The sequence below is a fragment of the Drosophila teissieri genome, chromosome 3R (assembly GCF_016746235.2).
Source record: "Drosophila teissieri strain GT53w chromosome 3R, Prin_Dtei_1.1, whole genome shotgun sequence".
NCBI lineage: Eukaryota > Metazoa > Arthropoda > Insecta > Diptera > Drosophilidae > Drosophila > Drosophila teissieri.
In genome coordinates, this window is record NC_053032.1 from 12,958,919 (window position 1) to 12,983,881 (window position 24,963).

The 24,963-nt window shown below is 46.2% G+C and overlaps 10 protein-coding genes across 13 annotated transcripts; 4 read left to right on the forward strand and 6 right to left on the reverse strand.

Annotated features, from left to right (window-relative positions):
* The first annotated feature begins 339 nt into the window (after positions 1 to 339).
* Positions 340 to 2,611, forward strand: LOC122620005 (major heat shock 70 kDa protein Ab-like). The gene has a single exon (XM_043797265.1). It carries the CDS (start codon positions 569 to 571, stop codon positions 2,495 to 2,497), a length of 1,929 nt encoding a protein of 642 aa, XP_043653200.1. The 5' UTR covers positions 340 to 568; the 3' UTR covers positions 2,498 to 2,611.
* A 129-nt stretch (positions 2,612 to 2,740) lies between these two features.
* Positions 2,741 to 4,708, reverse strand: LOC122620705 (zinc finger protein 2 homolog). The gene is made up of 2 exons (XM_043798300.1): positions 4,422 to 4,708; positions 2,741 to 4,358 (listed from the first exon to the last, which is right to left on the reverse strand). The coding sequence occupies exons 1-2, from the start codon at positions 4,575 to 4,577 to the stop codon at positions 2,898 to 2,900; spliced, it is 1,617 nt and encodes a 538-aa protein (XP_043654235.1). The 5' UTR covers positions 4,578 to 4,708; the 3' UTR covers positions 2,741 to 2,897.
* A 300-nt stretch (positions 4,709 to 5,008) lies between these two features.
* LOC122619029 (aurora kinase C) lies at positions 5,009 to 6,721 on the forward strand. The gene is made up of 3 exons (XM_043795703.1): positions 5,009 to 5,272; positions 5,332 to 5,662; positions 5,724 to 6,721. Exons 1-3 carry the CDS (start codon positions 5,159 to 5,161, stop codon positions 6,542 to 6,544), a joined length of 1,266 nt encoding a protein of 421 aa, XP_043651638.1. The 5' UTR covers positions 5,009 to 5,158; the 3' UTR covers positions 6,545 to 6,721.
* A 576-nt stretch (positions 6,722 to 7,297) lies between these two features.
* LOC122619027 lies at positions 7,298 to 9,423 on the reverse strand. Of its 3 annotated transcripts, none has more exons than XM_043795701.1 (5): positions 9,150 to 9,422; positions 8,765 to 9,093; positions 8,423 to 8,707; positions 7,495 to 8,236; positions 7,298 to 7,437 (listed from the first exon to the last, which is right to left on the reverse strand). In XM_043795701.1, the coding sequence occupies exons 1-5, from the start codon at positions 9,307 to 9,309 to the stop codon at positions 7,379 to 7,381; spliced, it is 1,575 nt and encodes a 524-aa protein (XP_043651636.1). In that variant the 5' UTR covers positions 9,310 to 9,422; the 3' UTR covers positions 7,298 to 7,378. The 3 variants fall into 3 exon arrangements, with proteins under 3 accessions (XP_043651636.1, XP_043651637.1, XP_043651635.1); XM_043795702.1 differs by having other exon boundaries at positions 8,456 to 8,707; positions 9,150 to 9,421; XM_043795700.1 differs by having other exon boundaries at positions 7,495 to 8,707; positions 9,150 to 9,423.
* A 222-nt stretch (positions 9,424 to 9,645) lies between these two features.
* Positions 9,646 to 13,346, forward strand: LOC122619031 (mitochondrial glutamate carrier 1). The gene is made up of 6 exons (XM_043795706.1): positions 9,646 to 9,862; positions 11,322 to 11,381; positions 12,237 to 12,371; positions 12,434 to 12,919; positions 12,989 to 13,129; positions 13,188 to 13,346. Exons 2-6 carry the CDS (start codon positions 11,323 to 11,325, stop codon positions 13,330 to 13,332), a joined length of 966 nt encoding a protein of 321 aa, XP_043651641.1. The 5' UTR covers positions 9,646 to 9,862; position 11,322; the 3' UTR covers positions 13,333 to 13,346.
* A 485-nt stretch (positions 13,347 to 13,831) lies between these two features.
* Positions 13,832 to 15,127, forward strand: LOC122619032 (mitochondrial glutamate carrier 1). Its single transcript, XM_043795707.1, has 3 exons — positions 13,832 to 13,971; positions 14,035 to 14,169; positions 14,233 to 15,127. The coding sequence occupies exons 1-3, from the start codon at positions 13,934 to 13,936 to the stop codon at positions 14,999 to 15,001; spliced, it is 942 nt and encodes a 313-aa protein (XP_043651642.1). The 5' UTR covers positions 13,832 to 13,933; the 3' UTR covers positions 15,002 to 15,127.
* A 174-nt stretch (positions 15,128 to 15,301) lies between these two features.
* On the reverse strand, positions 15,302 to 17,108 carry LOC122619030 (solute carrier family 35 member F6). The gene is given in 3 exon segments (XM_043795704.1): positions 15,302 to 16,455; positions 16,548 to 16,695; positions 16,774 to 17,108. Coding segments are annotated over 3 exon segments (1,194 nt in total). The 5' UTR covers positions 16,842 to 17,108; the 3' UTR covers positions 15,302 to 15,477.
* Positions 17,109 to 17,441: 333 nt separating this feature from the next.
* Positions 17,442 to 20,972, reverse strand: LOC122619741. Of its 2 annotated transcripts, none has more exons than XM_043796846.1 (4): positions 20,177 to 20,972; positions 18,455 to 18,851; positions 17,672 to 17,963; positions 17,442 to 17,558 (listed from the first exon to the last, which is right to left on the reverse strand). In XM_043796846.1, exons 2-3 carry the CDS (start codon positions 18,757 to 18,759, stop codon positions 17,765 to 17,767), a joined length of 504 nt encoding a protein of 167 aa, XP_043652781.1. In that variant the 5' UTR covers positions 18,760 to 18,851; positions 20,177 to 20,972; the 3' UTR covers positions 17,442 to 17,558; positions 17,672 to 17,764. The 2 variants fall into 2 exon arrangements, with proteins under 2 accessions (XP_043652781.1, XP_043652780.1); XM_043796845.1 differs by lacking the exon at positions 20,177 to 20,972 and adding an exon at positions 19,458 to 19,817.
* A 110-nt stretch (positions 20,973 to 21,082) lies between these two features.
* LOC122619740 (L-galactose dehydrogenase) lies at positions 21,083 to 23,022 on the reverse strand. Its single transcript, XM_043796844.1, has 4 exons — positions 22,818 to 23,022; positions 22,102 to 22,543; positions 21,669 to 22,045; positions 21,083 to 21,205 (listed from the first exon to the last, which is right to left on the reverse strand). Exons 1-4 carry the CDS (start codon positions 22,961 to 22,963, stop codon positions 21,133 to 21,135), a joined length of 1,038 nt encoding a protein of 345 aa, XP_043652779.1. The 5' UTR covers positions 22,964 to 23,022; the 3' UTR covers positions 21,083 to 21,132.
* A 509-nt stretch (positions 23,023 to 23,531) lies between these two features.
* Positions 23,532 to 24,963, reverse strand: LOC122620756 (L-galactose dehydrogenase). The gene is made up of 3 exons (XM_043798363.1): positions 24,503 to 24,963; positions 23,907 to 24,445; positions 23,532 to 23,705 (listed from the first exon to the last, which is right to left on the reverse strand). The coding sequence occupies exons 1-3, from the start codon at positions 24,929 to 24,931 to the stop codon at positions 23,645 to 23,647; spliced, it is 1,029 nt and encodes a 342-aa protein (XP_043654298.1). The 5' UTR covers positions 24,932 to 24,963; the 3' UTR covers positions 23,532 to 23,644.

The window sequence follows — 24,963 nt, forward strand, 5'->3', positions numbered from 1 at the left end:
AGAGCTGCGATTGCCTTTAAAATTAGTTTTTCACGTTGCCATTTTTATGAAGAAGTTACAAAATACCGCGAATATTCTAGAATCCTAAACAACAATCTAGTTGTTGTGGTAGGTCATTGGTTTGGCAGAAAGAAATCTCGAGAAATTTCTTTTCCCCTCTTTCACTCTTAAGTTTGCGGCTCTCCCTCCCTGACACTAATGCTATCTCAGTCTGGCCCATACTAAACAGCTTACTGTTCTCGTTGCTTCGAGAGAGCACGCCTCGAATGTTCGCGAAAAGAGCGCCGGAGTATAAATAGGGCCGCTTGGTTCTCTTAGCGTCAATTCAATTCAAACAAGCAAACTGAAAACATCGCTAAGCGAAAGCTAAGCAAACAAACAAGCGCAGCTGAACAAGCTAAACAATCTGCAGTAAAGTGCAAGTTAAAGAGAATCAAGTAACAGTAATTAGCAACCAAATAAAACAACTACAACTATTGTACTCAACCAAGAAGTTATTATTGAAGACAAGAAGAGAACGCAGAATACTTTAAAAAATTCGTTACCGAGAAAGAAGAACTCACACACAATGCCTGCTATTGGAATCGATCTGGGCACCACCTACTCCTGCGTGGGTGTCTACCAACATGGCAAGGTGGAGATCATCGCCAATGACCAGGGCAACCGCACAACGCCGTCCTACGTGGCTTTTACAGATGAGGAACGCCTCATCGGCGATCCGGCCAAGAACCAGGTGGCCATGAATCCCAGGAACACGGTGTTCGACGCCAAGCGACTCATCGGCCGTAAATACGACGACCCCAAGATCGCAGAGGACATGAAGCACTGGCCTTTCAAGGTGGTAAGCGACGGCGGAAAGCCCAAGATCGGGGTTGAGTATAAGGGCGAGTCGAAGAGATTTGCCCCCGAGGAGATCAGCTCAATGGTGCTGGCCAAGATGAAGGAGACGGCGGAGGCGTATCTGGGCGAGAGCATTACAGATGCAGTCATCACAGTTCCAGCCTACTTCAACGACTCCCAGCGCCAGGCTACCAAGGACGCCGGTCACATTGCCGGCCTGAATGTGCTCCGCATCATCAACGAGCCCACGGCGGCGGCACTGGCCTATGGACTGGACAAGAACCTTAAGGGTGAGCGCAATGTGCTTATCTTCGACTTGGGCGGCGGCACCTTCGATGTGTCCATCCTGACCATCGACGAGGGGTCACTGTTCGAAGTGCGCTCCACCGCCGGAGACACCCACTTGGGCGGCGAGGACTTTGACAACCGACTAGTCACCCTCCTGGCGGATGAGTTCAAGCGGAAATACAAGAAGGATCTGCGCTCCAACCCTCGCGCCCTACGACGCCTCAGAACAGCGGCGGAGCGGGCAAAGCGCACGCTCTCCTCCAGCACGGAGGCCACCATCGAGATCGACGCATTGTTTGAGGGCCAGGACTTCTATACTAAAGTGAGCCGCGCCAGGTTTGAGGAGCTGTGCGCGGACCTCTTCCGCAACACCCTGCAGCCTGTGGAGAAGGCCCTCACCGACGCCAAGATGGACAAGGGTCAGATTCATGACATCGTGCTGGTCGGTGGATCAACGCGTATTCCCAAGGTGCAGAGTCTGCTGCAGCAGTTCTTCCACGGCAAGAACCTCAACCTATCCATCAACCCAGACGAGGCAGTGGCATATGGAGCCGCTGTGCAGGCCGCTATCCTCAGCGGAGACCAGAGCGGCAAGATCCAGGACGTGCTGCTGGTGGACGTGGCCCCACTCTCATTGGGAATAGAGACCGCTGGAGGTGTTATGACCAAACTGATCGAGCGCAACTGCCGCATTCCGTGCAAGCAGACCAAAACGTTCTCCACGTACTCGGACAATCAGCCCGGAGTCTCCATCCAGGTGTATGAGGGCGAACGTGCGATGACGAAGGACAACAATGCATTGGGAACCTTCGATTTGTCTGGCATACCACCTGCACCAAGGGGTGTGCCCCAGATAGAAGTCACCTTCGACATGGACGCGAATGGAATCCTGAACGTCAGTGCGAAGGAGATGAGCACGGGCAAGGCTAAGAACATCACGATCAAGAACGACAAGGGACGCCTCTCGCAGGCCGAGATCGATCGCATGGTGAACGAGGCAGAGAAGTACGCCGACGAGGACGAGAAGCAGCGCCAGCGCATAACCTCTCGAAATGCCCTGGAGAGCTACGTCTTCAATGTGAAGCAGGCCGTGGAACAGGCACCCGCTGGCAAACTAGAGGAGGCCGACAAGAACTCCGTCCTGGACAAGTGCAACGACATCATCCGGTGGCTGGACAGCAACACGACTGCCGAGAAAGAGGAGTTCGACCATAAGCTGCAGGAGCTCACCCACCACTGCTCCCCCATCATGACCAAGATGCATCAGCAGGGATCGGGCGCGGGAGTTGGTAGTCCTGGGGCAAACTGCGGCCAGCAGGCAGGAGGATTTGGAGGCTACTCTGGACCCACGGTCGAGGAGGTCGACTAAGGCCAAAGAGACTAATTTTTGTTCATCAATGGGTTAATTCTAAGTTGGTTTTAAGTTTTTGAGACTGATAAGAATATTTGGATCGAATATTCCATAGGAAAACAATAGTATTACCTAAATGCCTCAGTCTTAAGTTAGCAAAAATGTTATTATTTATATAGAAAGAATAAACAATTTATTTGAAATTTAAACAAAGTCAAACTTGTATTTCATTTGATGTATTGCAGACTATTTAAAGCCCAAGATACAAAAAGTATCTAATGTTATATTGGTGCACAAAGGGCTCGCTGTTTGAACCATGTATAATAATTTGTGGATTCACTTAAAACTTTCTTTAAATAAAAATACAAAATATGTAATAGAAATGTAAGCGATAGACCTTTTCTTGAAATACTTGGATTTAATTATATTCAGCTTTGAGCATTTTCTGATTTTTTCCGAAGGGATCTTCGTAGACCCTTTCGATCTCATAATGGCTCATTTTATTGCGATGGACGGTCAGGAGAGCTCCGCTCTTGAATTTCTGTTCGCAGACACCGCATTTGTAGGCCATAGCAGAGACATCTGGGTTGGGGAGCATTTCCAGCTGCTGCTGCAGTTGGTCCTCGGGAATGCGTTTTAGGCGCATACGCTCAATATCCTCCGAACGACGCTTGTTGACCCTAGCATTTACATAGGGATCAGCAGCAATGTTTGCCTCGACTTCATTGCCCGGAATCACTGCATCCAGATGTCCCTTTCGGTTTCGGTGGATATTCAGGTGCGAGCCGCAGACGAAGCTCTCTCCGCACACTCCACACTGATACGGCCGCTCGCCCGTGTGTCGCCGCATGTGAATCTTTAGGTCGTTGGATTGCACAAAGCTCTTGCTGCACAGGTCGCAGGAGTACGGCCTTTGACCCGTGTGCAACCGCATGTGCCGGGCCAGCTTGTTTTGCGAAATGAACTTCTTGGAGCAGATCTTGCACTCACTGGGACGCTCTCCGGTGTGCTGGCGCATGTGAAGGCTGAGATCTTGGCTGCGCGGAAAGGCCTTCTCGCACTGATCGCACTTGTACGGGTTGTCGCCCGTATGTCGCCGAATGTGGATGGTAAGGCTAGATACGGGAAAGCTCAGGCCGCAGTGCGGACAGTCTCGCCGCTTAGTTATGCGTTTCCGGGCGGAGTTTTCCGTCGTTTCTTCGGTCTCCAATGGGACTGCGTCGGGATGGAATGCCTGCATGTGTCGCCGGAGGGTGTCCTGACGCTTGAATGTCCGCGGACAGTGCTCACAGGTCAGCAGACCGGTGCCGCAGCTCTCGGTGGCCAGCTTCATAGCGGCCACGTCCGCCGTCAGTCTGTGGGCATGGGCAAAATGCCGGGTCAGGGATTCACTTTTGGCAAAGACACGCGGACAGACGGCGCATTTGTAGATGAAGTTTGCCGAATGGTTCAAACGACTACCCAGTTGGGAAGGTCGCGTCAATTCTCTGTTTTCTGGTTCGTCTAGCAGAGGGTTTAATTGCGTAGGGTCCTCAGGCTCATCATCATTATCCTCGTTCGCATATAGTGGCTCTTCTCCCACATCTGAATTAAATGCAGGACAGTCTTGGTCTCCATACTTCTCCTCCAATTCCACGGGCTGCTCTGCGAAAGATTTGGGCAGGTATTGTTCCATATTAACCACATCCTCCTGGTCTATAAGCTCCACTACATCCACATGAACTTCATCGGGCTTGGCAGCAACCTCCTGTTGCTCGAAGAGATTCTGTAAAGTTTCATGGGCGTTCTCCACTTCGACGATAAACTCGTAGGCGCTGATCATCCGGCGGGCGCAATTTTGGCACAAATGCATCGGTAGATTTGGGTCTGCCCACGTCCACTGAAAAACGTTAAACTGATTTATCGAAGATTCTTGCTATTGTTGATATTTTTGGGTATTTACCTTCAATTTGGAAACGGCTTCCAGCAACTGCCAGAGCTCCAACTTAAGATCGTTGTATTCGATCTTATCGTGGAGGTACAGGTTGGTCTCGTGGGTCTCCAGGCAGACGCGGCAAGTCTGGTTGTTTATATTTACGTGAATCTCCGCTGTGTCCATGATTTGGCATCATATCATAAACGCGGAATTGCAAAAGAAACTTTGTTTGTTGACATCAGCTGATTTTCAGAGATGCCCGCCAAATCACACCTGTTCCGGGTCACAGTCACCGTTATGTCTAAAATTGACTTGAATTGAGTTATACATAATGAACGAAATTTGTAAAACTCTTCCGATGTCCGATCTTCCGATTAATCGAAAAAAAGAGTGTCGGAAATTAGTTTTTAAAATTTGGCCGCTTCAATAGACGCATTTGGAGATGGATAGAAATGAAGGTTAAATGACCAAAGTTGTTGGGCTAATTAAATAATGCTCTTGATTTGAACATAAACTGCTAACAAATATTAAACTGTGTAACTGCCTTGCAGCATTGATAACTCACGATAGTTTTCCCTCACCCGATACTATCGCACTCTTGCCATTCTCCACATCACGCACACGCCCGCTTCACAATTCAAACGAACGGCATTTTATTTTCTCAGGATCCCGGGAGTCGTGAATGTTTTACCCAATATCAACGTTCATTGTTATCTGACCAAAATTTTAATCTGTTCTGTTAGTTGTCGAGTGCCTGTGCCGCCATGTCCCATCCGTCTGACCATGTGCTGCGCCCCAAGGAAAATGCTCCGGTCAGGATGCCGGAAAAATCAGCTGCCGTGCTCAATACGCAGAAGAACTTGCTATTGGGAAAGAAGGTAAGGGCGAAATCTCTGGAGTGCAGCTGAAATACTGAAATGGTTCCATTATGATGCAGCCCAACAGCGAGAACGTGGCGCCAGCCAGCAAACCCCTGCCAGGATCTACCGGCGCTGTGATCAGGAGTGCGGCGACCACCGTGCGACCGGCGGTAAAGCCAGGCCTAAGTGGGTCCAATTCCAAAGCTTCATCCGAAGGAGCCAACTTCCAGAAACCCATGGTGCCGACTGTAAAAAAAACCACATCCGAGTTCGTTGCTCCAGCTCCAGTAGCACCGATCAAGAAGCCCGAATCCATTTCCAAGCAGAAACCCGCTGCTGAGAGCTCAGAATCCGCAAAGGGAGCTGGTGCGGCCAGCAGCACCACAGACAAAGAGAAAACCAAGACTGGTGGGTAACTGATTCTGAAATCATTTTTCGCAAATAGTAACTAAGTTGCAATTTTCTGCAGAAACCCAGCCACAGAAGCCCAAGAAGACCTGGGAGCTTAACAACTTCGATATTGGTCGCCTGCTGGGGCGCGGCAAGTTTGGCAACGTGTATTTGGCGCGCGAAAAGGAATCCCAGTTCGTGGTGGCCCTAAAAGTGCTGTTCAAGCGTCAGATTGGCGAGTCCAATGTGGAGCACCAGGTGCGCCGGGAGATCGAGATACAATCGCACCTGCGTCATCCGCATATCCTGCGTCTGTACGCCTACTTTCACGACGACGTGCGCATATATCTGATCTTGGAGTATGCCCCACAAGGAACGCTGTTTAATGCCTTGCAGGCACAGCCCATGAAGCGTTTCGATGAGCGCCAGTCGGCCACCTATATTCAGGCGTTATGCTCGGCGCTTCTCTATCTGCATGAGCGGGACATCATCCACAGGGATATTAAGCCGGAGAACTTGCTGCTCGGGCACAAGGGCGTCCTGAAGATCGCCGACTTCGGCTGGTCCGTGCACGAGCCGAACTCCATGCGCATGACACTGTGCGGCACCGTCGACTATTTGCCACCCGAAATGGTTCAGGGCAAGCCGCACACGAAAAACGTAGATCTGTGGAGCCTCGGTGTGCTCTGCTTTGAGTTGTTGGTGGGCCATGCTCCCTTCTACTCGAAGAACTACGACGAGACCTACAAGAAGATTCTCAAGGTGGACTACAAACTGCCGGAGCACATTTCCAAGGCAGCTTCACATCTCATTTCCAAGCTGCTGGTCCTTAATCCGCAGCACCGCCTACCGCTGGATCAGGTGATGGTGCACCCATGGATCCTGGCGCACACGCAGTGAACCCCATGCTTGTTTCATTTTGAGTTAATTCCTATTAATTACATTTTTAGTTAGGGCGCGCCGCGTAATTTAATTATGGCATCATAAATTTTCATTTATAGAGATTCGAGAAATTAACATTTATCAATTAAGTTTATTATTATCATTACCAATAAAGTTTGTGTGTGTGTTTTCGAATGCTAGTGTACATTCCTATCTTATGTGGCTACCTAATCTCTAGCGAAATGAGTTGACGAAGTTGCAAATGCAGAAGTGAAACGTGGAGGCGGCGACAAAAAAACAGGCAACATTGCCCAAATGCAGTGCAGCGAGTTATTTTTATCACAGAAAACCAAGTACAAAGAAATATTGTACGCAGATGCAAATATTTAGCTAGATTATATTTTTAAGATGGTCTCCTTCGTTAACGAAATGGTTGAGGATTTAGCAACAATGTCGATTGTTGTTACTTTGCGACACATAATTTGTAAGGCTGAACCGAAACAGTCTTCATTTTAAATCGGCCTTAGCTCAGACAGTGAACTGTCTGCCTTTGTTCGAAGCTCCATCTCAGAGTATTGTATTTCCTGCGAGTTTTAATTTCTTGTTTTTCATTTGCTATTAACGAAATGACGTTGAACTTAACTTACAAACTAAGTAGCTTAGGGCGTGCTCAAGCCAGAATAGATGTCGATTTATAATCTCCAATTAACATACAAATTCAATGATCGGTTTGCGGAATTTCGTTATGATTAACCCCCTCAAATCTATGGCTTACCGAGCACGGCTTTAATATAAAGGGATTTCTAAGCCTTTGCACACATGCCGCTCAATATTATAAGAAAATTATCTTACTTAATCTCTAATAACCTCGCCTCCCTTCTTGCGTGCTGCACCGTGGGAATAGTCGTCTTCTACAATTTGAGTTAAGTGTTAGGCATTTATTTCGTTTTTTAGGTATTACTACATACCATCTTGGTCTTCATCCATGCCGTCTTCCAGGTGGATGCCTTCGGCGAACTCTTTGCCCTGGTCGGCCACGATTTCGTTGTTTAGATTGTCTGTATCGAGCAGATGTTGTGGCTGTTTCACGGCCACATCACCTACATCGTCGTCGTCATCTCCATCGCCTCCTCCGCCGACCCCGGCTGCCTCGGCCATCTGTTTGGCCGTTTCATCAGGAACGGGACCGGGACCAGGAGCCGGCAATTCGCCGTCGAAGAAATTCTGGCCGCCACCAGCGGCGGGCAAATTAAAGCTGGGCTCGTTCAACGCGTCCTTAACTTCGTGGGCACCCGAATCCTCAATGGGTTTGGGGGCCACACCTACATTTTTGTTGCCCTCCATATCATTTACGGCATTGGCATAACGATTGTTGTTTTCGTTCTTAGGCAGTTCCTCGGCGGCGGTGTCTACATCGACTGCGTCGCCCTTAGTATCCGTTTTGTCTTCAAAGTTCTCGGGAATGGGAGCAACGTTTTCGGGTAGTTTGCGCTCTGGCTTGGCTGGTGGCACTGCAAGCGGTGGAAGGCCGCTGCTACTGACCTTTGGGGCTACAGATGCGTTTGGGGCGTCGCCGGCTTTCTTGTCGGACGCACTGCCCACTGAGGCTTGGGTGCTGCTCTTGCGGGGAGCACTTAGCGGGGAAACTGGACCGCCGGACAGTTGCGGCTCCTCCTGCTGCTGCTTCTCACTGACCGATTTGGGAACAATCTGAAAGTTTTCAACAGAGGTTAGTATGAGGCTGTGGTTGTTGCGCACGGCAAACGGCAGCAGAGGCAGGTGCTGCGGCTGCTCCTTGGTTCCGTCGCCATTACTCTTAATTGTGGAATTAGTAGACGCGGTTGTTAAGTTTAGTTTGGTTAGGTTTTGGTTTGGGTTAGTTGCTAGCAGATTTACCCCGCCGCCAATCCTGTAGAGGCCTTCACTCACTTGCACTTGGGCATCGAAGGACTTCTCGTTGCGCGGCTTTTCAATGCTGTGCGCCAACTGGGCGGGATTAGAGTGGTGCGTTGTGGGCATCTGCTCGGCGGGCTTATTTAGTTGCTGCTGGTGGCCATGGGCCGGGGCCTCGGCGGGCTGAACTTTAGGTACATAGTTGCAGTTGGTCTTGAATTCCGCTATTGTGGCCTCCAGGGCGTGAATCTTGTGCTCCCCATCACGCTGCAACTTGACCAGCTTTTCCTGCAGGATAAGTACGTATAGTTGAGAAATTCAATAGGATGCAATAGAAATTTTTACCTTCCAGGCAGACACTTCGCGCTCCTTGCTGGCCTTGTCCTTATGGAGGTCAGCGAGGACCTTTTGCAGCTTTTGGTCGAATGCATTTGTGTCCTCGATGTGTTTCTTCTTGCTCTTGAGGCACTCGGCTTCCAGATCCGAGTACTTCACCTCCAGCAGCTTGTACTTCTCCACCTGGGCGTCGAACTTCTCCTGAAGTGCGTGCTCCGTATCCTGCTGCTTCTGCACTGCCTCCGCCAACTGGCCCTCGTACTGCTCCTGCAGGCTCATCTTTTCCGAGCGCAGCGCACTCATCCTCTTCTCGGCGGTCAGTTTCTCGGCATTTAGAGCTGTCAACATTATCAGTGAGTTTAAGGGTAAAACAAGATAAAAACAATAGACCCACATTGCATCTGGACACTGAGGCCCTCTTGGAAGGCGCGGCTCTCGTCCAATTGGTGTTGGGACATTTGGTAGATCACTATCATCATGATGAGCACGATGAACATGCTCATCAGGATGCAGATGCGGACGCGCCCGGAGCGCGCAAAGCGGGCCGAACTCATTTTACACTAGATTTAAGCTAGTAAACGACCAAATTGCACCTATTTCCTTTGCAGAAAAAGAATGGTTTTTTCTACTTGTTTTGCTTTAGAGCTGGTACGATGGTATCGATGAATTTAGTTTCGATAGCTAACGATGTTCTCTTCATTCTATTTTATTTTTAAAGGTTTTAAATGTTGTTTTCATATAAAGCGATCTTATATTATTGTAGTTACTTGTCAAGATTCGTAAAAGTATGTACTTTCTTCATTTAATTTTATGAGCTTAATTTTTTTTAACCAATTTTAGGGGGGAAGCGAAAATTGCTGAAAGGTGTGACCAGCGGGACATTCAGCTTGGCAATTGGCGATAGCCGATTTGAGCCGAATATATATTTCAAAGGTGCCGAAACGGTCACTCCGCTGACCACAAGCGACGGCGACGCGCGAAGAGAATATCAATAAATAGTTTTAATTTAGCTTAATTAGCCGCAAATAAGTGTTGCTGGTCCGCAGCAGCCGTTAAGTTCAAAGTAACCAAAGTCAATTAATCGAGCTTCTCAGCAACTAGTGAAAAGTGAGTTCAATATCGCGACTACGATTGATACGCTCGCATTTTTGTGCGGGGTTCGGGGGGTGGAATTTATTTAAACATTTGCGAGAGCTTCGCAACGAGAGAGCGCGGCAATCAAATTAATTTAATAAAGGTGCTCGATGTCAGTGGTAAACACCACGCATTACGTAAAGTCCGCACAAGTGGTTGCTGCTCCAGTGCATCCACTCCGGAATAAGTGTGCCTCCAATAACAGTTATCGTAGACCCGTATCGAGGGGGTGTATCTCACCTGGTCGACAGGTGAACCATGCGGAGCGCACGAAAGAAAACGTCGCCATAAACCGGCGAGCCCCCCGCTTCTCGTCCCCGCCCAGAGTTCCCAAACATTTGGGCAATAATCAATAACTGGCCTGCCATTTAACGTTCGTTGCCGCAATCTACACTTATTTTTATCATCGGAAGTTTATAACTTCAATTGTAAACTATTATTTCACCCAATCGGTTTCCTTTAACCTGATATCTGTATGCTTGCGGTATTCCTTCAACTTGATATCTTTATGCTTTAGATACCCTCCCAAAAACCAGAAATGATAACAAGTTCAGACACTCTTATCGTCTGCGCAGCGTGGATAACCCGTTATTCGGCCTTGAAAGCTGAGCAGATAGCCACCGAAATATGATAAACTTTTTCGATTCGCACCTGTGTGTAATTGTGCTAACTAAGCCATTTTAACATTTATTCGCGAGTATGAACTAATGGCGACCATCGATGAATTGCTGCTAATCTCCGTGGGGTCCGCCGATCATGTCAATAAACTTCGGATCCCACATTCCCTGCTTATCGCCAACCTATATTAAGTATTCCCCCATTTGGCACACAGCCCACAGCGTACCGCATTATCAGTTGCTTAACTTACATGAGTGTAAACATTTATGGTTTGGTTATTGTTCGTTCATTTCAGTAAGCAATCACAGCATTGCTTACAAAATTATATAGATACATATGTACTTATATCAACGATCTTTACTGGGTATCTCTATACCCTTGACAACCAAGAAGTGTATTGTTTGTTTGATACATTCCACCGATTTGTATTTAAAATCAACGTTTTAAATATATATTTATATATGTCAGATATGTACGTACATATATTAAATTTATCCAACAGATATATCAGATGCTTGGAATTATAAATGATACTTATTGTTTGAATTGTGTGTGCGAATAATAAAGTATATACAATATACATAATTCTTCTAGTTCTATCTATTTTTGAACTTCTGTTACAAATTATAAACAAATAAATACTTATTATGCAAATGTATTGAGAATTATAAAATATATAATATATACATTCTTATAGTACTATCTATATTTGTACCGTTGTTACAAATAATAAACAAACCAGTTTGTACCAATTCTTTGTTTGCTCATTATACATATATAGCATATATCTTTAATGGTTGTGTGTATTTCACAGAATGCCGAACAGTGGAACCAACGCAACACCGCTGCCGCAGCCACAGCACCAGCAATTCGCGTAAGTTATCAATAAACATTTCAATTAGCCTGCATAATATAATCTCAAAGACAAACAAACATGTTTGCTTTACAAAATGTATTTTTGCACCGCTAAACAAAATCACTTGTGAATTATAATAACAAAGGTAGCGCACTTCAACTTAAATTTGAAATCAAAGGATTTATATGATTAGTATGTACATAGATTTCACTATAGTTATTTAACTGCAAAATATATAGTCTAATATAGAAGATTTTAAAATTGGATACTCTTAGCCATTGTCCACTGTATTTGAGTGTATCATCGTTAAAGACTCGTCACATGAATAGACATTTATACACATTTCATTTTCAAGTGCTTTGCCCCCAGCCAACAGACAGTTTTCCCATTCACCCCACATTTCCCTCGAATAGTTTCAATAAAACTAGGACAAATCGGAAGAGAAGGATAGCAGTACTATGACATAATATGATTGCATTTTGCAGTTTGTTTTTGTTCTCGCGATTGCTGAAAAAGAAATGCAAGCCGAAAATAGACCCAAGCTAAGACTAGATACTACTATATCCAATCATACATATAGTATGTATGTATGTTTCATTGGCAGTGTGCCAAATATTTCTTCCTTATTAATGATCAACCCATTTGACCTTTCTCTGCTTTAATTGTGTGCTCAATAGTGGTATCTAAGGAGCGGAGATGGTGTATGTGGGCCAAGTTCAATGCCAATAAGACTATTGTTTACATTTTGTTGTTGTGCAGCGACACAAACGACGCGAATGCAAAGTTAGCGCAGTGCAAATATTTGTCAATTAGCCAAGCGTATAATGAGATAGCGTCTATCGAATGCCCTGATTTCATGCCCTTTAATTGCAGGCTGCTGCCGAAGATCATTAACGGTGGAATCGCGGGAGTCATCGGAGTGACATGTGTCTTCCCACTGGATTTGGTCAAGACGAGGCTGCAGAACCAGCAGATCGGACCCAATGGCGAGCGCATGTACAACAGCATGTGAGTGAATGACGGATATATTTCTATATAGATGCCATTTCAACTTTGATTACAATTCATAGGTTCGATTGCTTCCGCAAGACGTACAAGGCCGAAGGATACTTTGGCATGTACCGCGGCTCTGGCGTGAACATCCTGCTGATCACACCTGAGAAGGCCATCAAGTTGACCGCCAACGACTACTTCCGCCACAAGCTGACCACCAAGGATGGCAAGCTTCCGCTGACCAGTCAGATGGTTGCCGGCGGTCTCGCCGGTGCCTTCCAGATTATCGTTACCACGCCCATGGAACTTCTCAAGATCCAAATGCAGGATGCGGGACGCGTGGCGGCGGCGGCCAAGTTGGCTGGCAAGACGGTGGAGAAGGTGTCGGCCACCCAGTTGGCTTCGCAGCTTATCAAGGACAAGGGCATCTTTGGTCTGTACAAGGGTATTGGAGCCACAGGACTGCGAGATGTCACCTTCTCCATAATTTACTTCCCCCTGTTCGCCACACTCAATGACCTAGGTCCACGGAGAAACGATGGATCTGGTGAGGCTGTGTTCTGGTAAGTAGAGCATAGTTCTGTCAATTTTAAGCGTACCATATTTATATTTCTTTTACACTTTTTTAATAGGTGTTCTTTCCTGGCGGGGTTGGCGGCCGGTTCCACCGCTGCCCTCGCAGTTAATCCGTTTGACGTGGTCAAGACACGCCTGCAGGCGATTAAGAAGGCCGACGGCGAGAAGGAGTTCAAGGGCATATCCGATTGTATCACGTGAGTTCCAGAAATATAATTCCAAAATATCCTTTCACTAATATCCATTCGCCAATAGTAAGACGCTGCAGCACGAGGGACCCACCGCCTTCTTCAAGGGCGGCCTGTGCCGAATGATTGTGATTGCTCCTCTGTTTGGAATCGCTCAAACGGTCTACTATCTGGGCGTGGCTGAGGGCCTGCTGGGCTATCAGAAAAAGTAGGGGGTTTCGTGTGGGTACGCGCCAAGGCGGATTGACAAGACCGAAAGCATTTTAAATGTACTCTCTATGAATATTGAATGTGTATGTATATCGTGTTTAAATGTTGTTAAAGCTGTCCATGAATGTAATCGTGAAGTCTCTATAGTAAGCTAATGTAATCGAGCGCTGCGCTTGTCAGTAAAGTTGTTAAAGTTTTCCCCAGTCTTATAAAACCACTCAAACGATGTACTATGTATTTACACCATGGCAGAAGATAACTGATGCTCCAATGACAATAAGATAAAGCAAAATAATCGCTAAAATTATGTAAATTTTTGGTTAATATCATAGTCTATAACTGTTGTTTGAATACTTTGAATACTCTCTATTTAGTCTTTGTTTACCGAGCAATCCGCAGCTAGCCATGAACAAATTGCATCAAGTTGTATTAGTAATGCATTTTCCTTTGCTGCCAGGCGAAATTTACTTGTAGTAAAGTCATAACATGACTAGAGCAATTGTATGCTTTATAAAAACCGTCAGAATTAAACTAACGAATATACAATAATGACAAATTCCAAATTTTGGTAGAATATTGAATTTGTCTTCGCCGTAGAAGAAAATGGAACAAGTTGAAAACAAGAAAGCGAAACATTTTAAGTAAGTAAAGTGCTACCATCTGTTTAATACTACAACTTTTATTTAATGGCTAACCAATCACAGTGTTATTCCGAAAATTATAAATGGCGGTGTTGCCGGTATTGTTGGAGTGACATGTGTCTTCCCACTGGATTTGGTAAAGACGCGACTGCAAAACCAAACAATAGGTCCCAATGGAGAGCGCATGTACACCAGCATGTGAGTGGGTTTTCGGGTTGGGTTGCTCTATTATCCGCCTAATGGGTTACTCTACTGCCTTAGCGCCGACTGTTTCCGGAAGACTATCGCCGCCGAAGGCTACTTCGGAATGTATAGAGGCTCAGCGGTAAACATCCTGCTGATTACGCCCGAAAAAGCCATCAAGTTGACCGCCAACGACTACTTTCGGCACCACCTGGCTACCGATGAAGGCGTTCTTCCGTTGTCACTGGCGGCGTTAGCCGGCGGCCTGGCCGGTCTCTTCCAGATCGTGGTCACCACTCCAATGGAGCTCCTCAAGATACAAATGCAGGACGCTGGGCGTTTGGCTGCGGCCGATCGAGCGGCAGGACGAGAGGTGAAAAAGCTTACGGCCTGGGGACTGACCAAGACGTTAATTCGTGAGCGTGGCATCTTCGGCTTGTACAAGGGTGTGGGCGCCACAGGAGTGCGGGACGTCACCTTCTCGATGGTGTACTTTCCGCTAATGGCCTATATAAATGACCAAGGGCCACGCAAGTCGGACGGTTCTGGGGAAGCGGTCTTCTACTGGTCTCTGGTAGCGGGACTCCTGTCCGGAATGGCTTCTGCTTTCATGGTCACCCCTATGGATGTGGTCAAGACTCGTCTGCAGGGCGATAGCGAGAAGAAGTTCAACGGCATAGTGGACTGTATAAATAGGACCCTTAAGGAAGAGGGCGTAAAGGCATTCTTTAAGGGCGGACTATGTCGGGTGATGGTGCTGGCGCCACTATTTGGGATCGCGCAAATGTTTTACTTTTTGGGTGTGGGCGAAATGATTCTGGGCATTGAGCAAAAGAAATCTGTTTAAATTGAAGTGAAGAACTCTTCGCCCACATTGAGTTCCATCAGTTATCATGTTGACTAATGTAAAATAGTACCGCCCGGTATTACGCAAACTATTGTCGCAGTTTTAAAGCAATCTGACTGAAACTTATATAGAAGTGTGTTTTTTATTGCCGGATCCACTATGTAATATAGGTGCCATAGCACGAGGTCCATCTTCGTTATTTTCGATCATAAAGCGTTCTATTTTGGCTCTAAATTGATCAAAATCGGACTGCTATGTTATATATATAGAAGTGTCGTAGGAAACAATCAAAACCAATCATTTGAATTTAATAACATGAGATGCCTTCTAGGAGCTCAATTAACATTTAATGTGTGTATTTTCTTATTGCATCTATACATATAATCGATAAGTAATTTTCAAGAATCAGCCCAGGGTTGATTTGCAGCCCATCTCTCTCATCACAATCCTTTCACTTCAGCTATTCCTCAGTTGCCCTAGATCACATCCGCTGGCCGGCTGTTTGGAGCAGCTGCATTCTCAGAACCCAAATCCACGTAGCGAGCACGATACCAGCGGGCCACAGCAGCTCGATACCAGTCGAGGAACAGGGCTTGTCGATATAGAATGATACCCATTTGCAGGATAATGAAGCCCATGATTGTGACCAGATTCATGTACTCCCACTCCATGACAATCACAAACACCCAGATGAAGTATACGCGTAGACCATCGGCCAGAAGTCTGTTGGCACTGGACGAGTACATCGCAATGAAAAGTCCAATGAAGTTGTACATGGCACATGAGATAGTGAAGGCAATCAGAACCATTATCAATAAGGTATTTCCTTGCAAAGCCGCAAAGAGATCACCCCAATCGTCGAAAACTGCACGCGAACTGTGGTTAAAAGGATCTATGCTCGGCAGGAAGTTCATACAAATGGCCAGCAGCGAGGTGATGCCCAAGCCGAAGATTCCCTGCCAGCCGGCAGCTTGCAGTGGGGCAACATTCGAGGTTTTGAGCTGTTTCTCCTCGTAAACATACTGCAGTCCGTGCAGAATCTCAGCAATGATGATGAGTAAATCGCCGGTCAGAATGGGTTTTTTGTCCGTGTACGGCAACGTGACCACGTCGTACTCAACGCGCTGTACGTCCAGACTGATAATGTCCAGCAAGCCGCAGGAAATCGTAAAGATGGCCAGCCAGTGCCGTCCGGTCAGCGTGTGGTTCAGAAACATGGTGCTGAAGATGCCCACAAAGATCAGAGCGGCACCTGCGGGAGAGATGGGGCAACGTAAGTATAGATAAGCAAGGCCATTCGCTTATAGAAGTACCCCTTATCATTTGAAAGTCAAGTAAAGTCCGGTGAACAGCAAAATGGAGGCTATTGCATCCAGCAAGGTGGGCAGTAGCATGCTCACAGGGCGGAACTCACTGCTGTCCTGCGACAAGATGCTATCCAGATCGGATATGACCTGTGGATTGCCAGATGTTTACGATTGAACTTCCAAAATCGCGAAAGTTTCGCCGGATACGATCTAAAGTTGGAACCGGCATTGGAACTTACTCCACGACGACTGGAGATCAGGCGGATCACCTTGAAGACCACAAAGCACAGGAACTCGCCCAGGAACATGAGCAGTGTGAACACCACAGGATGCTGGAATCCATGGAGTTTGCCATCGCTGCCGATTACCTGTTGTTGATTGGCCCACCTGCAATTCGCACAGCAGCGAGTGCACATTTAGTTAGATCCATTACTTACTATTATTAAGCGATATTTCGCTACTCACTTCACCACCAGAACGTTGAAGGTGCCGCTGAGCACAAAGATCAGCGACAGAAAAACCCGATGATCCATTCGTCGGCGGAGGATTCACTTTTTGGGTGCAGCGTTAATTCGATTTATAAATATTGACGTTCTTTGTGCAATTCGCAATTGTGACTGCGCAGTGATAAGTGCAAAAAAGTGCGGCCAGACGGTTTACTGACTGCCCTTCTACAGGTCTTTATAATCTACTTAAGTGGTTGCGACCATTAACCAGCAGCTCTACCGTTTTCAAGGTCAAAAACCAAAGTAACTAGTAATTTTTTTTTGCAAGTAGTGCGAATTGTTTTGTTTTAACGGGACTTTTGTTTATTTTCTTCTATCGCCACCAGTGTGACCCCACACGATAGCTAAAACACTACCCAAAATATACTGAACGGTCCGGAAATAAAATGGTCATACTACGAAGCAGCTGGTGGGTTTTTAAAAAACGCGGGCTTTTTGAATTTAAATTTGAATTAATATTTAGGGTAGTAAGATAAGGAGAATATTCCATTAACCATCTTAGAAGATGTCTGGGATATCAATTATTAAAAAACTTAACAAATTGTGTAATTTGATTAATAGATAAAAGAGTAAACTGTTTGCAATTATTTTTACCAAGTTTTTATTAAACACAAACTTAAAAAATATCACAGGATATGAAAAACCATTTAAATGAAAATACATGAAGTGGTGTTAGTGCATTTGCCGCACAATTGCCATCAATTTGCTCCCATTGGCGCTTGCGTCGCATTTTGTGCTAATTTCCTGTAAATAATTCAATAGTTTTGTATAGTACACAATCGAGTAAAGGATATATTTAACAAACATAAGCAAGCAAAAACACAGTTGGCAAACAAAAGCGTGTCCTGTCGTCTCACCTGTACGCTGTGGTGTGTTTTGTAAGTGTTGTGCTAATGTCTCTGAGTATCTTGTTTTCTACATTAGTATCGTTTCGTGCAGTGTAGGTGTTCCTAGAGCTCATCTCGCGCCTGGGAGGACGATGGCAGCGTCACCTCCTCCACGGAGCCCAGGTGTATGGTTCTGTTTGGTCGGCTGAACTTTGGTATGTATGCGACCGAGTCGCTGTTGCTAACCACCGAGTTGTGTAGGTGTTCCGTGGGTGCCGCGGGATCAGGACTTGTGAGTGTGATTTTGGAGCCAGTGGCCACTCTGTGGAATGCATGTATGTGGGTATTGTACTGGTAGTGTGATCGAAAGCTGAGCTTAAAACAAGAAAACTAAAGAATTCGCGCTGAATTCGTTTATCCTCGGAAACAAAGCAGTTAAGCTTCTAAAAATCACTGAGGTAAAGGATAAGGTACATTGTACCCAAAAAATGTGTGGTTCTGGGCTTTGGCGACATATAAAAGGTGTTTATCTGGACCATAACTAATTGTTGTGTGCCAGTAAGGTGTAGAGTTAGTATAGCACTACTTTGCCGGTATTAGTTTTTTGGGGATATAGTAAAAAACAGGGCATCTCTCTTGTACCTTATGTACAGCTTTTGGAGGTGATTGTAGTCGAAGAGGAAAGATCTAGAGTGGCTGAAAAGATCTATTGGCGCTGGCGGGCTCCACCGCGTGCTCCGCGCAATTTTTGTGGGTTTCTAATGCAGATCAGAGATCGTAATCAGAGCTTCGGACTCAGATCCGCAACCTTACCTGTCCCTGGCCTGCATGCTGGCCTCCACGTCCAGGCTGCGAGGTTGCCGGAAGTCGCATTCCAGCGAGAAGGCCGAGTCTCCGGGTGTGATCAACTCGGGGTCGTTCTGGATCACCACGATGTTGGTGTAGAGGTCACCATCGCGGATCGTTTGGCACTGGTCCAGCTGGAAGTTCATCTCCATGGTGCGGGATCCCTGGCTGGAAGTGGGCTTCATGAAGCACGGCGCAGATTGCTTGTAGAAGCTTCCACGAGTGTACATGACGCCCGTGAAGGGCTTCTCCGTCTCCAGCACCACGTTCATGGAGTCCGCTCCGCACTTGAGGTTCACCTTTTGAATGCCCTGGTCGCTGCCCTCGATTTTAAAGGTGTCCGAAAGGTCTTGTTCCCAGATTTCTGCAAAAGGGCGAAGTAATTTCATGGGTGACATTTAAGCTTGTTTATGTAAGACATTTTTATGCTTTTTACTTCAAATATCTTTATTACTTTTCTCCTAAACGCATGTAAATGTTGCAGTACGTTTACTTAGCTACATTCCTATTATTCCCAATTAAAGAGTTAATGGATGAATTTTCTGATCCGATTTTGCAACTTAAACAATTTTCTGTTCTATTCCTAAAAAAAGTAAATAAATATAAAAACGTGTGTTTGAAATGTAATACTAAAAATCTCCAAAACCTTTTGTAACCTTTTGTATTATTATAAAGTTTTTAGATCTTTCTTTAAGGTTCATAAACTATAACTCTCCATTTCTTTTCTAAACAACTTTCAAGTGCTTTCTTCTCGGAAGTAACCGTTGGAACCACCTGAGCCTACCGTTTCTAGGCAACTTATCCACCGAACCGTTGAAGTTCACTCATCTCTCAGACAGCCGGCATTGTTGATAACCGGTTTCTGCTTATTTTGGTCTGGCTAGAACAGCGCGCAGCGAAAGAATTTCTCCTCCCAACCTTGATGATTCAGTCGAATTGTTCTTTTGTTGACCCAAGTCGACGAGCTTACCTTGGTTTTGATTTTTCTGCTGCTTGTTGGCAGAGACGTGCACGCCCAACAGCAAATTGCAGGCGAACAAAAGCAGAAGGCCATTCATTATTCCCGACATAATATTGCACTTTGTTATTATTTAACACAAAACGATGTAAAGCTATCGCGAAGTTTCCTGACTCTCGAAGATATCTTTACAGCTGCAAGCCAAGATTCAAACTGACGAAGCAATTGCGCCTGCGCAGCGCATATAAGCGCGACTCAAAAGCTCCGCTCACCGCAAACAAGAAAAAAAACTGGAATGCAGACCCGATTTAAGAGAGAAAGAGACGCTTCCACAGAGAGTCGGTGAGAATTTGGTCAAATAGCAGAGCATGAAAACAGTTAGTTGCACTGCGCTTTTGATAAGGCGAAAATTTATTGGCAGCGCCGATTGGAAAACCGAAATGAATCCATAAGGAAGGCAGATGGAATACCCATCAATATGTTCTATATATAATAATACGAATGTTCTACATCACTAGCGTATTGAGGAAGTACAGCTATAAGTTTAGATTCCTATTCTAAAATATCTTTTTCAGAGAGGATTGAAATGTTCTAACGGTTAACTTAGGCTTAAGTAGATAGCAAATATTTTTGCAAAAGTTTAGCTTGGAAATGTTTGGCTTAAAGAACTTTTAATACTAATATATAATAATTAATAAATAATTTGAGACGTTTTTCAACTATACTCGTACTTGTGTTTAACTTAGCTTTAAAGCGACACCAAACACCATTTTCCAGGGTATCAATATTTATTTAAAGCGGCAGTTTAAGGAAAACAAAATGCGGCATCGCTCCAAAGACATTTCCGCTTTTCGCGTGTGGCATGTGGATTTCTGCTGCGGTGCATTCGTTTCGCATTTTTAGCGCTGCATTCAAGCGATTTTTTTGGTTGCGTTCATTATTCAAAATGTTATTAAACTTCCCCGTTTTTGCGACTGACTTTCGGTCTCGACTTTGGTTCTCCTTCATGCAACGAATTTAATCATTTGAGCAGCGGTTTTCATCTTGAGGTTGGTTTTTATTTTCTTCGCTAGTTTTCCACCTGCCTTTGTTGTTGCTTACATACGTCTTTTGTTTTTCGTTGATTGCGTTAATTAAAGTGTAATTAGTTAACGATTCGGCTTGGCCATGCCAATCCAGCGAAAGGTGGAAGTGGCGTTGTTCAATATTGGCCGAAATGCATTTACTTCGAGAGATTTGTGGAAGCTCTGCTGCAGATGATTAAGTTGTTATGCCTCCTTGTGATTGCTGGATTTCAAAGCTGTGGATTTTGTAGGGGATTACTGCATTTGTTCGGATTAACACGAGCTAGTATAATTAATTTTGATAATTTTTAAGCAAATAACATTGGAACCGCAGAGTAATTGAACCGAGCTTTTATATTATTTGACATTATAAAGCAAATATATGTGATTTTGGCTGAAGAGCTCAGCACTTATCGACAATTACTTATTGTTAAATGCTATCTGCGAGAATTATCACTCGCTGATTAAACGCTTATCAGTTTTTGTTTGCAATTGAATTGATTTTTCCATCCCAAACCATCTGAAGTTTATTTCTAGGACACTGAAAAGGTCACCCGAAGAAAACACAAATCATTTCCCTTTAGAGTACACATTTATCGTTCCGATTTTAAGATCATTTCGCCTTATTTCTTCTTCAGGCCTGCCCAATACAGCTGCAGTTCGTTGCCCTCCCAGTCGAAAGGCTTGGTCAAAACACTGAAAATAGGAAAATATCAAATTTACATAATGCCTCCATAGAGAGGGTAGTGCAATTGGCCAAAGCAAAAGGAGTAAAAGCATCGCTGATGTGTATGGATAATGCTTGTGGAGCACGAAACGCCGCAGTGGAGAGACCCACAAGTTGAACCTCCAGTCGGCGGGAGTCGCAGATACCGCGCACTTGGGGAAGTGGTCGGTAATTGCCGGGGAGTGTGGAGTGGGAACTGGGGAAGAGGTTGTCTGGTGCCTACTGCACCGATGGCCAAGATTGACAATGATCATGCACACACACACACACACGCTCGCTCACACTGCCGTGTATGGACAACTAACCGAGCAGTGGACCCCCTGCCCACGATGGCAGGCAGGGAAGTGGGATGTGATGTAATGGTAACATTGTATCCGAGTTGCACAATTTTCGCTGTGCCGCTTTTGGCCAACTTCCGAGTCGGACACTCACTTTTGTTTCAGGTACCGCAGCACTTCCTGCTCCTTATCGCTGAGGCCCACTTCGAAGGCGTCCAGGTTGATCCGCAGCAACTCCCGCGTCTGCATGCCCGTGAGGAAGGTGCTCACCTCGGGCAGTCCGCTCATCGTGTAGTACATGGCCAGCTTTCCCAGCTCCACGCCGCGTTCCTTGCACACCTCCGATGCCTTCCGGGCAATGGCCTTCTGCTCATCGCTGGCCGGATGCCAAGGCTGGGGTCCGGCATTGGTCAGCAGTCCGAGGGCATGAGCCGCGGCACAGATGACACCCAGGTTCTGGGACTTGAAGAAATCCAGGTACTCCAGGAGCGTTTCATCGGCCAGAGTGTACCTGGCATAGGTGAGGACCGTCTGGCAGGTGATATAATAGTAAAATGTAATGTTTTCAGTGTATGCCGCGAACTCACATCGAGTCTTCCAGCTGTACGGGTCAGGAACTCCTTGAGCACGGAAATCGGGTAGGCGGATACTCCAATGAACCTGGCCTTGCCCTCCTTGACCAGCTGCTCCAGCGTGGGCAGTGTCTCGTTGATCACAATGTCCAGATCCTTGGCGAACTCGATGTCGTGAATCTGGATGACATCGACGTAGTCCAGGCCCAGGAGTTTCAAACTCTTCTCCACGCTCTCGCGCGTCTTCTTGGCACTGAAGTCGAACATGTTCTCGTAGTCCAGTTCATAGCGAGCCACTTTCGTGGCGATATAGTAGGACTCCCGTGGCACATCCTTCAGCGCCTGTCCCAGGACCTCCTCGGAGCGACCCTGGCCGTACCACGGAGCAGTGTCGATGTAGTTGATGCCTGATTTCAGGGCCTCGTGCACCGTCTGAATACCCTCCCCCAAATCGAAGCTAAAAGGGAATATGTGAAATTAAAGATAAATGTAATTTGTATATTAATAAAACGTGTATTACTGCTAATAATATTAAATATTACAAATTGTTTGCTTTTAAGATAATTACAATTTGTATTATAACTACAGCCAACGAACTTTAAAATAAAATTTCGTATCTTCAGCAAAACTATAGAACTTTCTATAAAGTATTAAAAATTGGGTTTCAGTAAAAGCCAAAATATTTTCGTTCTGTGTACGAGAGTAATTGAATTTGTGCAGATTTCTCTTACCCGTAGTTCGCGCAGAGGGCGCCGCCTCCGAAAGAGACTTTCGAGATCTGCAGGCCGGTCTTTCCGAGATTGCGATATTCCATGCGGCGCACCTTCGCCTCGTCGTGGAATCCCTTCACATAGGTAGCCGGCAAAGTTCGAGACATTTTCGATAATCCAAATATATTGCGCCGTCTGTTGAAATTCGATCGGCAGTCAGAGAAGTACTGGCTGCTTTACTCCATATCTATAGCTTATATTCTGAACATCACAGATTGCCTCTTATCAAAGAGCGAGTCGAAATGAGTGCGCATGATGAACGTTCTGCATTGGAGCGGTTTCAAATTGATTGAACAAACCTTTTAAAGTTTTCTCTTCTCGGTTTGAAACAAAAGAGGGATTGCATTTCTTTTAAGGGAAAACAGTTTTCAACAAAGAGATTTTCCAGAAGAATTCTGTTTTGCAACAAACGGCAATAGCTTTAAAGAGCTTTCTTCTCTCAACACAAACACAACAAATATTAATCAACTAAATCAATCCGCTGTTTGTTTGTAAAAACAAATCTACAACAATTGGAAAAACAAACACTTATCGTGAATTTTGTAATGTGAAATGATCTGATCTGTGTCTCGCCCTAATAATTTGTCTTATCTCGGAATAATTTAATAATACATTTGCATAATGCTTCCCTTAAGCCAACTGCAAGATCTTATTGTTCTTGTAACAGATATCATTTTATTTCAGTGAATATTATAATTTAAAGTTTATTTAAAATCCGTTCTTCCTGCATTTCCAAAGATTTTCCCGCTGTTGGCGCTCAAGTTCGATTGCCCATCTTAAGTGGTCGCTCACTTGAACATGTTAACCGTGGACAAAGTGGAGCCCCAGCTGTAGGACTTGGTAAAGACGCTGAAACGAAGACAGAAAAGGAAACCAGTGAATTGTGGCGATTGGAGTGGAGATTGGACTGGCGCAGTCTGCACTGGATCGAGTGACCATTAACCAGTTTGGCCAGGCCGAGGCCAAGTTCGTGCCCGTGATGCAATTGCTAGCACCAAATCCGACTTGCCCAGTTCCCAGTTCAGCGCAACCAGTTGTTGGCCAACTTACTTTTCGCGCAGATACTGCAGCACTTCCTGTTCGTGGGGAGTGAGTCCGCCGACGACTGCGTCCAAGTTGATCCGCAGCAGCTTTCGGTTGGGGATGCCGATGAGGAAGGTGGCCGCCCCATCCAGTTGCATCGTATAGTACATGGCCAGCTTTCCCAGCTCCACGTTCCTCTGCTGGCAGATTTCCGCTCCCCGTTTGCCCACTGCCAGGAGTTCGGGACTACCGGGATGCCAGGACTGGGGTCCAGCGTTGCTCAGGAGTCCCAGCGAGTGGGCGGCCGCACAGACAACGCCCACGCCCAGCTCCCGGAAGGCCTTCATGTGGCGCAGCAGAGTGTTGTCCAACAGGGTGTACCGGGCGTAGTTGAGCACCACCTGGATGCGCCCTTTGCCCCGCTCGGCGCACTCCTTCAGCACGTCCACATCGTAGGCGGTGATGCCGATGAATCGAGACTTTCCCGCCTGGACGTACTCTTCGAGGACGGGTATGGTCTCGTTCAGCACCATGTCCAGACTGGGTGCCGCGTCCACGTCATGAACCTGTCATATTACGGTCTCATTAGTTCGTCAGTTCCTAGACGAATCTACCAAACCCACCTGTAGTACGTCCACCCTGTCCAGCTGGAGCAGCTCCAGACTCCGCTTCACACTCTCCCGAGCTTTGGCAGCCGTGTAGTCGAACATCTTCTTGGGATCCAACTCGTAGCGTGCCACCTTAGTGGCTATATAATAGGCCTCCCGGGGCACATCCTTTAGCGCCTGGCCGAGCAGCTCCTCCGACTTGCCTTGGCCATAGAAGGGAGCGGTGTCTATGTAGTTGATGCCGGATCTAATGGCCTCCTGCACCGTGCGGATGCCCTCCTCGCGATCAAAGTCATCGGAGAAGAGCTTGGAGAGGGTGGCACCACCCAGGGCTAGCTTGGATACACGCAGGCCCGTGGATCCCAGCTGGCGGTACTCCATTCGACGCACCTGCTCCTCATCGTGGAAACCCTTGACAAACGTGGCTGGCAGCGATCCCGACATCCTATTCTGTTCAATTAACAAGCTCGAATGGA